The 15,899-nt window shown below is 40.7% G+C and overlaps 1 protein-coding gene across 1 annotated transcript in view; it reads left to right on the forward strand.

The window, feature by feature from the left end:
- The window catches only part of VWF (von Willebrand factor), a 121,480-nt gene that overhangs the window by 89,795 nt on the left and 15,786 nt on the right, over positions 1-15,899 (forward strand). Inside the window, exons 36-46 of the mRNA XM_062490908.1 lie at positions 322-514; positions 1,183-1,524; positions 4,688-4,893; positions 7,197-7,299; positions 7,397-7,471; positions 7,988-8,092; positions 8,561-8,766; positions 10,026-10,175; positions 13,074-13,184; positions 14,502-14,685; positions 15,686-15,726. Of these exons, the coding sequence (XP_062346892.1) occupies positions 322-514; positions 1,183-1,524; positions 4,688-4,893; positions 7,197-7,299; positions 7,397-7,471; positions 7,988-8,092; positions 8,561-8,766; positions 10,026-10,175; positions 13,074-13,184; positions 14,502-14,685; positions 15,686-15,726 (1,716 nt within the window). The remainder of the gene's footprint in view (positions 1-321; positions 515-1,182; positions 1,525-4,687; positions 4,894-7,196; positions 7,300-7,396; positions 7,472-7,987; positions 8,093-8,560; positions 8,767-10,025; positions 10,176-13,073; positions 13,185-14,501; positions 14,686-15,685; positions 15,727-15,899) is intronic.

Raw genomic sequence — 15,899 nt, forward strand, 5'->3', positions numbered from 1 at the left:
AACAGCCTTGACTTCCACTGAGGCAACATCTAAACCTCACAGCCTGAGGCTGTTAGTCTGTAAACATGTGGTGCTCAAAGAGTGAACTTATATAGGAAAATGTTGGAAGAGCTGTAATTCATGTAATTCACAGGATGAAGGTCAAGTATTTCTGTATGTTTTTAGACTCAGTAGAAACCTTCAGGTGGCAAAATTGTTTCTTATGTTGATTTGGATCTTCAGGTATTTGTCAAGTAAAATGTGCTTCAGCTGTAAAATTGGGATGATTTGGAACTGCTTGCTAGAACTGATGTGAACATCTGACCTTTTGTTCTTAAACAGGTGACTGTTAATGGTGAAAGGGTTCTTATCCCCTATTCCAGCAGCTTGTTTGAAATCACTGCCTATGGAGAAATAATGCATGAAATCAAGTTATCTCTTCTTGGACATAATCTCACATTTACTCCAAGAAACAATGAATTTATTCTTAGACTTAATTCAAAGAGCTTTTCTTCGGGAACAAAAGGGCTTTGCGGTAAGTTTGAAAGTTAATACTTCTAACAGCTTCCTTCTTGGAACTGCTTTGAACTACTTGAACTTCTAATTATTTTATTGCTATTTGTGAATATCCAAATCTGTAAATTCTCTGGGTGAACTGGTCCCACACTTTTGGGGGAATACTGAAAATTTGTGTAAGTTTTTCTACTCTCATCCCCAATGTAACAGCTCACCGATGCCCAATAATACTTTAGAAAGAACAGCAGAGACAGCTTTCTGGTTTTTCTTGCTTCAAGTTGCCTTTTCAAGGAGATTTGTGCTTTTTTTCGGATGAGGATTTAGTTTTAGATTCTTACAAATTCACTTCTGTGAGAAGTATGAACACTGCTTGCAGTGAAGGTGAAAAATTTGAGAGGGCAACGGCTACCTAGGTGAGTTTATTCCTACAGCATCCTCAGTGGTGTAATCTATACAGAGATTGCACCTCTGCAGCATAGCCTGTACCTCCTTTAGTGAGGAAATGGGAAACAAGACCCAGAGTATTTATGCCTCTATTGACAACAGCTATTAGGAATATCATTAATTCCTCAAGCTGCCCTGACCAGCGTCATCCATCCCATCCCTGATTTTTTTTGTAGGTTTATTTTAGCGCTGATTATTCAGAGATTATTTTTTTTCCCTTTCACTCACCCTTTACTCACCCAGGGCTGTGTGACCAGAACCACGTCAATGACTTCACACTGCGCAATGGCTCTGTCACTGCTGACAGCAGCGTGTTTATCCAGGACTGGACGGTGCCAGAGCCGGGCAAGGTCTGTGAGAGCCGGAGGGAGGACCGGTGCTCCGAGCGCGCGCCCGGCCACTGCCACCTCCTGCTCTCCGACCGCTTCGAGGAGTGCCACAGGATCATCACCCCCAACATGTTCTACGAGGCCTGCATGGAGAGCAGCTGCTATGAGGAGGAGGCCTGTGAGATGATCACGTCCTATGCTCACATCTGCAGGGAGTACGGCGTCTGTGTGGACTGGAGAACACCTGAGCTTTGCCGTAAGAGTTTTACTCTGTGCTAAAACTGATAGAGGAATTGCCCTGCTTTGGGACATCTCATCTGTGTAATGTTATTTTTTGAATGTTCCAGATCAGCTTTATTGTACAAGTGGTATTGAAGATCTCGTATCTGGTTGGTCACCCACTAAGCTGAATGTTATAAAAAAAGTGTTTCTTGGTAAACTTCTAACTGGTAAAATTCCAGGCTAGGGGGAAATAAAGGTACTATGAACAGGTACCCACAGCTATGTGACAGTACCTGGCTCTGCAGCCACTGAACCTTTGTGGCACCAGGTTTGGGCTGAGAGTCTGCCAGGCTCTTTTAGCAGCAGATATTATTGCTTTGATACAGACTTTGGAGGGTCTGAGGTGGGCAGAGGAACTCATACTTTGGACGAGTGGAACTGCTTCCCAGCCTGTCACTGTCATACCTAGCACAAAATAAGACTTTTCTTTGTAACAGCTTCACAAATTCCTCCCATTTCCATCAAAGCCAAAAATTTTGTGAATGTGGTGGCAGAGCGAGTGTGATTTTAAGTTTCTGCTACAAGGAAAAATAGGGAAAAGGCCTCTCTCTGTGGTGTCATTTCTTATTAGGACATCTGAGTTTTGCTTGTGTTTTGGAGGTAAAAAGTTTGTGCTGTGGGAAAGCAGTGTAGCAGAGTGTGAGTATTGCACATTACCAGAACCCAACCAAGGCAAGCAATGCCCCCATGCTAGACCCAAACCCAGACAGCTGTTGCTTTGTATACCTTCTCTCCTACATTCTCATAGACAAGTAGTTCTGCTTTCTCTTCCTGGTTTTTTTTTTCCTTCCCTTTTTCTCCTGAAAGCCCTGTTAGGAGGCATACCTAAAGATCTGCCAAAAATGTGAGGTATCATTAAGTACAAGCAAATAACTCTTGAGGTGGCTTGTTCTCCACTTTTTCCTGTTAACGTTTCTGCAGTGATGGTTGCAGACATTCAGGTAGTCCCTCAGCATGTCTGGCTTAGTCAAGTTCCTTAGATGTGGATGTATGTAGGCATTTTCTTTCCCAGCTACCTCCTCACAGAATGTCTCAATGTCCCGGTTGGTTTTCTCACCTCCTACCTCTCTAGTTGAGTTGTTTCTTGTTGCTTTACTTTTTTTCCCTGAATACTTTTCATTTCAGAACTGGAGAACCAGCATCCTAAAGATATGATATCAAAAAATAAGTGTAAAACAAATGCTTTTTTTCATGTTTTTAACTCAGACTGAGGGAATGCTGGAAGTCAAGAATGTCAGTGTGAATTTGGCCTGAGTCTCCAGTTAATGTTTGAAATATCTTTCCAGGATCATAGGTTATTGAACACAGTCTGGTTGGAGTATAGTCCTAGAAAGCAGAAATAAAGCGTTACCAGCCATTTTCCAAATTCAGTGCCTCAGCCAGACTTTGCAAATTGTAATGTCCAAAGCTGGATGTAAGAAATTACCTTAATAACTCTGTACAGTTTTCAAATTCCAGTCTAGTTACACAACCTGTACAAGGATAAACAAAGAGTTGCTCATTTTGACACTAATTGCATAAAAGTCTTAAGTGTCCTAACAATAACATCATTGCCCTTCTTCCACCAAATGCCTGTGTGCAACTGCCAAAAATTTAAATTGTCAACATTTGATTTATCCAAGTTGCATTAATCACTAAATAGACACTACAGCTTAATAATCACTCTACCACTATATGTTTAATACAAGTAACACAGTTCTGGATTACCTTGCTTCCCTCCTCCCTGTGCACTGAATCCCTGTCATTCTTGAGGAATTTTACTTGAGGTCTTGTCATGCCATACTGGGACATTCCAAGCACTACAAATCCTTCCTGATTGCTCTACCTTGGTGGGTGAATATACTCCCCATAATTGATGTATATTCAGCCTGTAAAAGAGAAGGTTTTGGGGTGACCTCACTGTGGCCTTCCAGTGCCTGAAGGGAGCCCACAGGAAAGATGGAGAGAGACTCTTGACAAGAGCCTGGAGTGACAGGACAAGGGGGAATGGGTTCACACTGACAGAGAGCAGGGTTAGATTGGATATGAGGAAGAAATTATTCCCTGTGAGGGTGCTGAGACCCTGGCACAGGTTTCCCAGAGCAGCTGTGGCTGCCCCATCCCTGGAAGTGTCCAAGGCCAGGCTGGATGGGGCTCTGAGCAACCTGGGCTAGTGGAAGGTGTCCCTGCCCATGGCTGGGTTGGAACAAAATGGTCTTTAAGGTCCCTTCCAGACCAAGTCATTTTATGATTATATGAAACAATTTGCTTTAATGTGGAAAGGGTTAATGTTAAAGACTTTTTTTTTTTCTGTCTCCATTGGCTGCTACAAGAGTGTGTAGAACATTTAACTGATTAATGTTTTCTTGTTTGTTTGTTTGGGAGCTCAGGTTTTCTTTCAATGTTTTTTGTCAGGGGACTGAAAGAAAGTTTTATAAACCTCACAGCAGTCATAGACTGGGAAATAAGAAATACTTTTCCTAATTGAAGCTGTAGAGAAAATGGGCTTAAGGGAATGCACAGTATGGAAGCTGTGTCCAAAGGCTTTTTGCATAGCTGTAGCCCAAATTTTGTGTTTGCTTTTAGAGACAATATCCTCAGGTTTGTGAACACATCAGTAAAAATTTTCTGTTGGCTTACAGGGTTATGCAACTTTCCTTGATTCAGTTAATTATGTTAACAAGGCAATTCAGTTAAAAAGATGCAGAAATCCAGTTTTGAAGTATTAAAATGTTCTGTTTGTTAGCTTTCTTCAGTTCCATGGGAATACTGCAGCCTATCAAGTTTAAGAAAAATTAAAAAATAATCTTTCTTCAATGCTTTAGTCTGTTCTGGCTGTCTTTTAACCATGCACTGTTACCATACACCTAAAGTTCTAAATTCTTATGTCTGTGGATCAGTGTTGGAAACAAAATTTGACAAGGAAACACTCACCTGAACTATTGTATGATTACTGGGGTGAGTCATATGTTGCTGCTGATTGATGTGACCTAAAAATGTGGTTTGCTTATTTATGCTACAAGGGACTAGATCCATTCATTGGGTGATGGCTTTCTAAAACTGAAAAAGTTCTAAAGAAAGCTTGAGTGGAAAGCTTGATCTGCATTTCCTTAGATCTCTTTAAACAAAGGTGGTGTTTTCTTCTCTGTCTTGTTCAGCGATGAAATGTGCCCCACATCTGACATATGACCACTGCCACACAGCTTGTGTGAAGAGCTGTGAGAATAATACCAAAATCAGTGTCTGCAAGGATTATCCCACGGAAGGCTGCTTCTGCCCACAGGGAAAAGTGATTTTTGGTGACAGCTGTGTTAGTGAAGAAGTCTGCACTCAGTGTGTCAGTGAGGATGGCACACACCATCAGGTAACTACATGTGCAGCAACCTCTGGCAGTGGTTGGAGTTCACACCTTTGAAAGCAAATCTGTTTTCCCTTTGGATACTTTATTTTCTATCTCAGTTCTTCCTAATCTGCTGGCTGTCAGCCTCATTTAGCTCCCCTAGTGTGAAATTGGCTGGGACTGGATATAAAGATCACAGCTGGGGCTGTACAGACCTGGCAAGGCATGACAATTCCATGTGGAGGTGGCTGGAGGAAAGAGAGGAAGAGTGATGGCAGAGAAGTGAATATTTACCAAGATAAACATCTCCATTCAGCTGACTTTTATGAGTAATGACAATTTAATCATAAATCTGTATCCTTGACTTAAAAAATGTTGTATTGTCTTTGCAAAGCTCACTGAAATCCTCATGAGGGGCAGTGGAGAGACAGGCATCAAACTCTTCTCCCTGTGACCAGGGACAAGATCTGAGGGAATGGCTGGAGCTGTGTCAGGGAAGGGTTAGGGGAGATATCAGGAAAAGGTTCTTCCCCCAGAGGGTGTCAGGCACTGCCCAGGCTCCCCAGGGAATGGTCACAGCCCCAAGGCTGCCAGAGCTCCAGGAGTGTTTGGACAACACTCTCAGGAACAGGGTGGGAGTGTTGGGGTGTCTGTGCAGGGCCAGGAGCTGGGCTCAATGATCATTGTGGGTCCTTTCCAATTCATGTATAAAATATTTCCAGTGATTGGTAGAGAGTGGTGAGACCAAGTCAACCTTATGTCAAGTGGTATTTGTCTATTTTTTTTTTGGGGGGGGGAGAATTATTCCTTTGATGAAATTCCTCATTTTGGTTTTACTTTGCTTAGTTTAATCCACTTTGCTTAGTTAAGGCAGTCCTCTCTGTGGCAGCATAGAGTTGGGAAAAACTCTGTATGCTGGGTACCAGACTGCAGTGAGAGACACGGTTGATTCCAGCATCACACATTAGGTGTGTTCCCTATCCCAAACTCTTCCCTGTGTCCCCTGTTCCAATTAACAGCGGTGGGTCTTCTTCACTACCAGCTACTCAGCTCTTGAAGTTTGCACTCTAAGGTTATCTAGTCCACTTCAATCCACATTTTTGTTGTAGGATTTGAAGGAGAAGAGACTTTAATTGCAGTGTTTATGGGCTTTAGATCCTTAATGAGATTTTTGGGAAGGTGGAGGACAGGGGAGGATCAGCTCATGAAGCCATTTTGCCTTTTCATCATTGCAGGCTTAGCTTTGTGATGCACTTGGGTCAGGATTTCCTTAACCTCCTTCTTATCTTCTGGTGTTCATTCCTCTGTTCTTTCCTACCCTAGAGTGTGTTTGGACTTATGGAATTTTAGTCCCAACACACACAGTGGCTTAAGACACGTAACTATCTCTCAGTATAGGTGAAATATGCTTAGATTTCTCCTTTTTTTCAATTTCCTATCTCTAAAGGGCTCAGCAAGTGTTAGTTTATACCACGCTCCAGAGTTTTCCAGATGACAGCTGCTTTTTTTTTTTTTTTTTTTCTTTGTGGCATTCTGACCTGCTCTACATGTTCTTACCCAGAACCTGGATTGGTTGAGCAAATTAAAATGTCTGATAATGCATCCTTCCACTCTTACCTCTCTATTCACACGGGTGTTAAATGTGCATAGCTCTGTGTGGGTAACTGCAGCTTTAATGCCAATGATTTCTGCTCTCATGGGAAGGAGTAGTGATTGAAAACTTACTATCTTTACTGGTGTTTCTGAATGTGTTCATGACCCCCAGGTAGTCACCACAGTGATGGTTTCAGTTTTCGGGGTGATACAGTGCTTCTCCAGTCTTCAGTGCACTGGAGAGTCAAGGGATGACACTCCAAACAGTCTTAATATAAAAATATGCACTATGTATTTCTCTGTGTTGAAGACTTACTAATTAGGGAAGGCAGACACTTCTCTGTATTTCCCAAAATGGTGCTGTTTCCCTTATTACCACTGAACATGCAATCATGGTATGTAGTTGCACCAGTCCACTGTTACTCACAATAGCCTGCAATTGCATTTATATCTGAGCATTTTTGATGCTTAAAACAATAGTAATTCCTCATCCCATCCATGCAGTCTTTATAATTTTTGCTAGATTGGCACACTACAATCAGTGCAGAATTATGTGTCTGTAGTTTTTAATGTTATCAGAACAACCAACCCTTCATGGGTAAATCTTCATAAATCTTCTGATTTTCCAGTTTAATGTTACTCCCCCTCACCCACTCCCATCCTCCCATCCCATCATACCAGTGCTCAGAGCATGGGATTTCTATCTAACACTCTGTTGGGTTTTTTTCCTTCAGCATTTGGAAACGTGGATTCCCGAGAATGAGCCCTGCAAGATCTGCACATGTCTTGATAACAAGAAGATAAACTGCACGGTCCGACCCTGCCCGACTGTCAAACGTAAATTCATTCAGCTCTGTGATTGGACTTGAATTGCAGTTTTGCTTTCTGGCTTCCTAGTTCTTATCTAAATTTGTTTTGTGGATGTTTTTTCCAGCTGTCCAGTGTCGTCCATGTGAAGTTGCTCGCCTGCGCCGGGGCCCTGGCCAGTGCTGCCCTGAGTATGAGTGTGGTAGGTTCTTGTAAACTCTTGGAATCTTCTTGGTCTGTACTTTTACCAGATATTTCTAACGTATACAGTCCCTTTTAAAAAAAAAATATTTCATTCAGTGTTGCATTTTTGATACCACTGAATGGCTGTACAATCATCCATGTGGAAAACCAAACAGGTCCTAAGGATATGAGTCTCCAATCAGTTCCAACTTTGTCCCTCTTTCTGTCATAGATGAGAAAGAAATGGAGCAATTTGTTTTTGTCTAAATGACATTGAATAATTTTTTTCTCAAGCATTTATTTTTGCATCATCTATATTTGGCCATTAAATACAACATTAGAACCTTAATCCCCATAACCAGAACTTGAACTCTTCTCTAAGCTATTTTGAAAACAAACTCTGACCTGTTGAACTGTAATGTACTTCATATTTTAAGGCAGCAATTGAGTGTGAGTTTAATGGGGATGTGCATGTGTGTCTTTTCTTGAGGACTAAGCAGGCATTGTTTTAAGCACTCTGAATTTCTGCTTGTAGTGTGTGACCTGGTTTCCTGTGATTTGCCTCCTGCCCCTGTCTGTGAGTTTGGCCTGCAGCTTGCCCTGACCAACCCTGGAGAATGCAGACCAAATTACACATGTGGTAAGATCATTTTCCCTAGCAGGGAGTGACACTGCAGCACTGCCTTTGTGCAACACTGTCAACTCCCTTTAGGCATTACTTTTCCCCCTCTGAAAAGTTTAATTTTGGTGCCAATAGACATGTAATGATTTCCCAGACTTGGCAGAAGTGTATTGTTGGCACTTTGAGTGCACTTTCAAATTAAGGACAAGAGAAACACTTTACTCCTGGACATGTGTTCTCTGACCTTGATGCTTATTTTGTAAATCTTCTTGTTTGTGTATGAGACAAGAATTTTTTTGGCAGGGCACAAACTTTTCTGAGTTCCTGAACCAGAGCATTTTATATCAGCATTACTCCTCAGGCTTTAAGCAGGTTTATAACAGTTGAAGGTGGTGATTAATGCCTTGCTGCCAGAGAACTGTCCTGTTCACTGGCAGCACTCTGAAAATCCATGAGCTTGACACGGTGCCCACCTTTTCCTGCCAGCCTGCAACAGGGAAATGTGCAGCTCCATCCCAAGACTCTCCTGCCCGTCGCACCGGACGCTCACCATTGTCAAGACTGAGTGCTGTGATAAATATGAGTGTGCCTGCAGCTGTAGGAACTCCACAGTGAGCTGCCCTCTGGGCTATCTCTCCCAGTCTCTGACCAATGACTGTGGTTGTGTATCCACCACCTGCATTCCAGACCGGGTAAGGGAAGTGAAATGTCTTTTCCATGGATGACAGTGTCTTTTCCACATGGAGCAGCAGCAGGCAGCCAGATAGATATGAATAAATCCCCAATGAGACTGCTGGAAAGTGATGCCAGGGCATTTTTAATTGACAAGTGCTCGAAAGAAACACTATTACTTTATAATGTTGCTTCTTTTATTACAGTAATTTATTTTGACACAACCAGTCTATTTTTTTGTAACTTTGAGATAAAATTAAAAATATTTAAAACTTAAAGGTCACTCAAACATCATGAATTTCAGACGTGATTTTTTTTTTCAGGTAACAGTTATACATACTTTGGGACCACTACTGTTACTATATATTCTTCCAATTCCATACTAAATTTATTGACATATTTGGTACACCTTAGACCTAAAATTCCTTGTGCTCATTGATTACCTTTGTCTCTGCCTGAGAAGGTGGTGTGTCTTTTAAGAGCTATATTGCCACTTTTAAGTTTTTGCCAAATTGTGCCTCTGCTAAAGCTTCACTAGGGTATATTTTTCTTTTTTTGCCAACCTTTTATTAAATTATATTTTTTTAACCTTTAAGATAAAGTTGCCTAGAGGAAAGGTTGCAGGGCAATGTAACTTCTCCATTAAACCTGAACACAGGGTTACATTGTCTTGCTGCTCAGAACAGCTACCTTTTATTGTCCATTTCTAAGTAGTTCATGACCTTGCATAATTAATTTTATGTCTTTGGGACTTACTTGCTCTAGCTATAAAAATAAATTATGTTCTCTCTTTAATACTGAGCTGTAAATTTAAAAGTAGAAAGTTCAATATAAGAGATGGCTCTGCTCTTTAGGGGTAGGTATGGTGGCCTGAGGATGAAAGCTTTTAGCTCCAAGTAGTGTATCTTCAGATCTGATGATTTAGCTGGAAGAAGTTTGTTTTTGTCTTCAAGTCTCCTTCTAGAGGACTTATCATTTATTATCCTAAAATATTGTTACATTATACTTACAGGGAAACTGAGACCCTGGGCATCTCCACCAATTGCAGATAAAATTCTCCAATATATTTTGTATAAAACAGTAGCTTTGTTTGTGCTTTTTTTTCCTTTCCTCAACAGACTGACTACAATTTTAAGACCTGTTGCATTTCTAAGGCATTCAAAATATTCCACAGAATTTATGGTTGGTTTCACACCTTAAAATGCAGCCTTTTGGAACCAGCAGTGTGCCCTGACAGCAGCAGAGTGCTCTTTTATGTATTAATTATTGCATTTAATAGGTGTGTGTGCACAACAACATAGTCTATCCTGTTGGGACAACCTGGGAAGATGGATGCAGGGAATGCTCTTGCACTGGTGTGAGGGATGATGTTACAGGACTTCAGATGATGGAGTGTCATGACAAAGAATGTGACACGTCCTGCTCTCGGGTGAGTAACACTTAAACCAGTGCAATAACAAGCAGAGCCCTTGTGGGGACCTGCAATGATCCCTTTTAAGCCTCCTTGTTTAGAGAGTAACCAGAGAAAATTAGAAAAATAAGTGTTGTAGTAATGGATTATCTTGGGAGCAGAATCTGAGAGCATGAGTCTGAGCATTATTGACTTTATTTTAGAGTTATTTTTTTAGGATTGCATCCTGCTGCCAAGAAAATCGGTGACAAATTTATTTTACATTTTGATAGAAGAAAAACTGCGTCCTGAAGTGTCTTTCATTTACACTACTTGCACACTAAGTGTTCATGATGGCCCAAGTTCAATTGCAGATGTCTGTTCTAGCTCAAATTCACTTTTTGAAGTTCCCATTTCAGTTCTGTCTGTTGCTCAGCTCTGCCTATTGTTGCAGTAATAACACCTCATGCTGGGACCTTTATTGTGCTCAGATATCTGCTGCATCCTGTAAAACCCTGTGGTTTACTTTTGGAAGCCTGCAAAGGAAGTATGAGCCACTTTGTTGTGTTGATTTAGATGGTCAAACAGGAATAGACAGCTAATTGGTACAAAGAGTTGGTAGAGAAATGTGATTTAAGCCAGATATTAGGAAAATATTCTTCTCCTGGAGGGTGGTTGGGCATTGGAACAGCTCTCCAAGAAATGGTCACGGCTCAAAGCCTGACAGAGCTCAAGAAGTGTATTGGGACATGGAGGGATTGTTGGGGTGTCCTGTGCAGGGCCAGGAGCTGGACTAAGGGATCCTTGTGGATCTTAAATACTGCATTATTCTCCAGGACCAACCAAGAAACACCCCAATCCATCAGGAAAAAAACAAAAAAGCAATTGCAGAGTTTGCTGAGAAAGTCTGAGGATGTCAAATCCAGTAAAAACCTTGAGAGTAGGTGTGGCAGTTTTTTTACCTGTTGCAAGAGAACCCCTTCAGGTTCCATATGTAGAAAACTCTTGTCTCCATTATGGCAATTTTAATGAAATATTAGGTCTAAAGTATCTGGCTGTGTTTCAGCTCATAACAATAATTTATCAATAATTTGTTATTCTAATAAAATCTCATTAATGCAGAGCTACAGTTCTTGACATTCCAGAATAAAAATAATAAAAAAAAAGGATAAAAATGCATTAAAAGACTTGGTGGAAAGGATGCCAGTTCTTTATGGGAATTTGTCTTCTCTTCATCTCCTTTAATGGTTATCAAGGCTGTACAACCAAAACTGTAACTGTTAGACTACCTGGATAGCTCAGATTTTTTTTTCCTTTGCTTACTCATGATTTGGTGGATATAGATATCAAGAATATCAGCAGGGCTGTCATCCAGTTTGAATTGACCTTAAACTTATTTTTTAGTTCTGAGTAGATGGCATTAAAAGTTTTATTGATATCAAACAGATTCTTTAAAAATGAAACATTACTAGGATGGCATTTAGACTCTGCTGCTGCTGGCTATTAATTTCATTGCCAGGTGTTAAAGTTGTGCAATATCATTTTTGACAGTGTCATCTGACTTCTGTGAAAACAGCTTGGAGGTTTTTTTATCTTGCTACACAAAAAAAAGAAAAAAAAACCCTGAAAACCCCATAACATGTACTAGCTCTTGGGTTTTTACTTCTCTTGAGCTTGCCACGCAGAAAGTTTCACTTGATGCTTCAGATACTTCAGACATGTATTTAGCAGATAAAAGTAATACCAAATGCTCAACAGCACAACTTTTCTCACAAAGCTGGGTCAAGGTCTGGCATCACATTTTAGGACATATGAAATAAAATTCCATATCAAACTCCATTGATTATTGAGGTATGCTGATGTGCAAATCGGGGACAGTTCATGATGGGTAAGAGCAGTTGGGAATCCCTCAGTAATTTAGTTTGACCAAAATTGAATTATGCTTATTTTTACAGGCATTTTTCACATGAACAATATTATGTGACAGATCACCTTTCCTTCAACTCTGTACTGAGATCAGAATTATGTTTTGCCCCTTAGAGACTGTCTTGCTATTACATATAGAATATTTTATTTCTATTTAGAGTAAAGATTTTTGCTTTCTTGCACTTAGATATTTCACTGTTTCAGTATTTGGTTGCTTGCTTTAGGAGATTAATATGTATTGAAAGTGAGAGTTGGGATTCTTATTGTTTCTGTGGGTTGGGTTTTTTTTAACCTATTTTGCTGGATTTATAAAATTTTTCTTTAGTAACAGAATGCCTACTGTTTAATTTTAATGCTGCTTATTTAGTTTTCCATAATTAAGTGTTAGACTTTAAGACACATGATCTCTAGTGTTGCATAGTAGTTTCATTTTGTTATCTTAATTTGTAGAATTTTTTTTCAAATGCCTTTTGCAGGTGAACTGTTGGCTTAAACTGTGTTGGACGTGGCAGTGCTGGGTTAATGGTGCAACTTAGTCTTAATGGGTTTTTTAAACCAATATGATTCTATGAAAAAATGAAATGATCAGTCAAAACTGGTCCCTGGATTATATGTCTGAGCAACCTGCATCCTCCCTCTGTTTAAACACAGATGTCTGAGTGTGCACAGACTGAATCCTACCCTTGAATTTTCTGTAATGGGAAGGGCAGTTGTGAGTGCTGATTAACCTCCTAGATGCCACAAGAGCAACTTTTACCTTTAATTTCCCTTTGTAAAATACCACTATATATATATATATATATATATATATATATATATATATATATATATATATATTTCTTAATTAATAAAAAATTCCTTATTATTATATCAGTCCTTTTTCAAATTCACCTTTTTATGAAAGGTTGCTAACATAAAACATCAATCCTAAAAGAAGATGCTGGGATTGATATTCTTGTTTGCCTCCTCTTCCTGGATAAGTAAGTCCTTTTCTTTCCTTCCCTCCTCCAGGGCTATAAGTATATTGTGCCAACAGGGGAGTGCTGTGGGAGATGTCAGAAAACTGCCTGTGAGGAGCTGCACTTTTGGCCTCGGGGTGATGAAGATCCTCCTTTGCATGAGGTGAGGCATCAGTAGGATGCACACTTTCCCTCCTAGCAAAAGCCCCCTGGAATTATTTTGAGTTCCATGATAGGAGATGAAGATGATACCAGCTTTTTCTTCTACACATCAAGCAGCACTGAGAGACAGTGTCCTGTGACCTGCCCAGTCAGTTCCCACGTGTGAATCCTCCCCACCCTTTTCTGGGTCAGATATTTTGTGTACAATTACTAATTTCAGCCATGGTAGCTTGAAAGAATGTTCACTGGGTATAATGCCTTCCTGGCTGTCAGCTATTTGTTTAAATTATCCCAGCTAATTTGTATTGCAATCTGTTTCTATTAAAAAAACAAACAAAAAAACCCACCCCGTGTTAAAGTGCCATTTTGCAACCTGCCTTTTTCCTGGTTTTAATAAAGGGATTTCTTAATATGGATCACTATTCTTTTCTGCTTCATCAAACAAGCCTTCAGAAGGCCTATTTTTGTGTCCCACTGTCTCTCATTGATTTTTTTTTTTCTCCTAACACATTAATAGTGTCCTAACACATTAATAATACTCTGCAGTCTCTTCCTTGCTATGTCCTCTTATAACTCTTCTGTCATTAGTGAAGAATTAAGCATTTAACCCACTAGAAGAATGTAGAAAATGTTTCCTCACTTTTTGAGCAAAGATGTTTGAATTGACTGCAGCTGAGGATCTGATCTCCAGTTTTGCTGTTCTTGAAGTGTATCAGAGTGGTATCAGTGAAGAAAGAAAACTGCAAAGCAGTGAGCGGCTCCTCCCAACACTGAACTGTGGCTGCATCTTCCTCCTGGCCTCTGTTGATATCTGTTCCCATAAATAGCACTTAAAGTTCCCACTTTGTCTGGCCAGTGGGTGATGAGAGTAAGAGAATTGTCAACAGGATCTTGTCTTTTCTACATTTGCAAGTGTTTCAGGTCTAGAGCCTATTGCTAAAGCCTCCTTTGGGCTTAGCAGAGCTGATTTGCAGCAGGTTGCAGAATAAAGAGGGGCTGCTTAGCTGCAGTGCAGTGCAGCCAGTTACCAGGGAATAAATGAAGATTTAACTCCAGTTAGGAGTGCTTTTCCTTCTTCACATGCTATTTGACCTGTCCATTTTGAAGGATACTCCTGTAATTCTTATTGTCTACAAACTCACCATGCTGTATAAATAGATTGTCATAGTAAGGGTTTATGGAGAACTATTGAGTGACACTGTTCCTGATGAAGTAAATGTGCTTTGGGAAAGCCAGCATCTGGCTGGGGTGGTCTTCCCTCTATCCAGGGGCACAAATACTGCTGCTTGTGTTTCATCCTCTCACAACTTCCCCTCAGATTGGCACAGAGTGGCGATCTCCCTGGAACCGCTGCATTGTCAACGAGTGTGTCCAGGTGAACAATGAGGTTTTTGTGCAGCAAAAGAATGTTTCCTGCTCCCAAATGGATGTGCCTGACTGTCCAGAGGGAACTGAGCTGCGCTGTGACCAAGTGATAGACTGCTGTCCTTCCTGCAGATGTGGTAAGGTTTGGGGGATGACAAATAGGATCATTCCAGCGTGAATTGTTTTGTGGGGTTATTTTCTGTTTCTTGCACCAATTTTAAAAGCGTGTGTTTTGGAAGCATAGCCCCACTTTTAAGGGCTCCTGTGTAATTCAGACACTGAGTACAGAAGCACCTAATGCTGCATCTGAAGCCTTGTGGTCAAAAGGGGAGGGAAGGATTCTGCCTTCCATTGCCTGAAGGGAGCCCACAGGAAAGATGGAGAGAGGTTCTTGACAAGGGCCTGGAGTGACAGGACAAGGGGGAATGGCTTCACACTGACAGGGAGCAGGGTTAGATTGGATATTGGGAAGAAATTCTCACCTGTGAGGGTGGTGAGGCCCTGGCACACGTTGGCCAGACCAGCTGTGGTTGCCCCATCCCTGGAAGTGTTCCAGGCCAGGTGGGATGGGGCTCTGAGCAATCTGGGATAGTGTCCCTGCCCATGGCAGGGGGTTGGAACAAGATCATCTTTAAGGTCCCTTCCAAACCATTTTATGATTCTATGATTCCTAACATAGTCTTGGCTCAAAAGTCTAAATCAAAACATTTGGGTAATTGGCCTCAGTCTGGGAAGACTCTCAGTGATGTTTACTTGGTAAGTGTGTGCAATCACAGGGTGAAGAGGGAGCAGTGGGAAGAGGAGAGGTTATATGCTTTCTAATTTGCAGAAAACCTGAGTTCATCTGAGAGTGTGAAGCTTGAACTGGAGGTGAAAGTTTATGTTCTGCCATGTACTTGTTAAAAATAGCTCAGCCAGAGATTTTTATGCAGCATCAAGTATAGCTCTGACAAATTGATGCCTTTCAAGGTGTAATGTAAGGGAGCTCAGTTATGCCTCTTTACAGTGAAACTGTGCACAAATTTCTTCAAGCTGGAACTGTACTGAGTAAAAAAAAAAACCATAGCTGTGGTTGATTAAATCTTGGAATTGTCATTATAATGGTAATGCTGAATGGAATACTTTGTTCTTTTTCAGCACCCCTGAATGGTTGTCCTTTGAATGGCACTGTTATTGGGGTAAGACACAACTTTCTTTGACTTGTTGAGATGGCAAGCTATATTTAAATATATGAATGAGCTTTTGAAAGACACACACATGTAAAAATATACACACACAGAACTCAGGGCAGCTTTTTTTTCCAGATAGACCCTCCAAGTGAGACCTTGGAGTAAAAGCAGTGCCAGAGGGC

Source organism: Cinclus cinclus, chromosome 4 (genome assembly GCF_963662255.1).
Source record: "Cinclus cinclus chromosome 4, bCinCin1.1, whole genome shotgun sequence".
NCBI classification, from domain to species: Eukaryota; Metazoa; Chordata; class Aves; order Passeriformes; family Cinclidae; genus Cinclus; species Cinclus cinclus.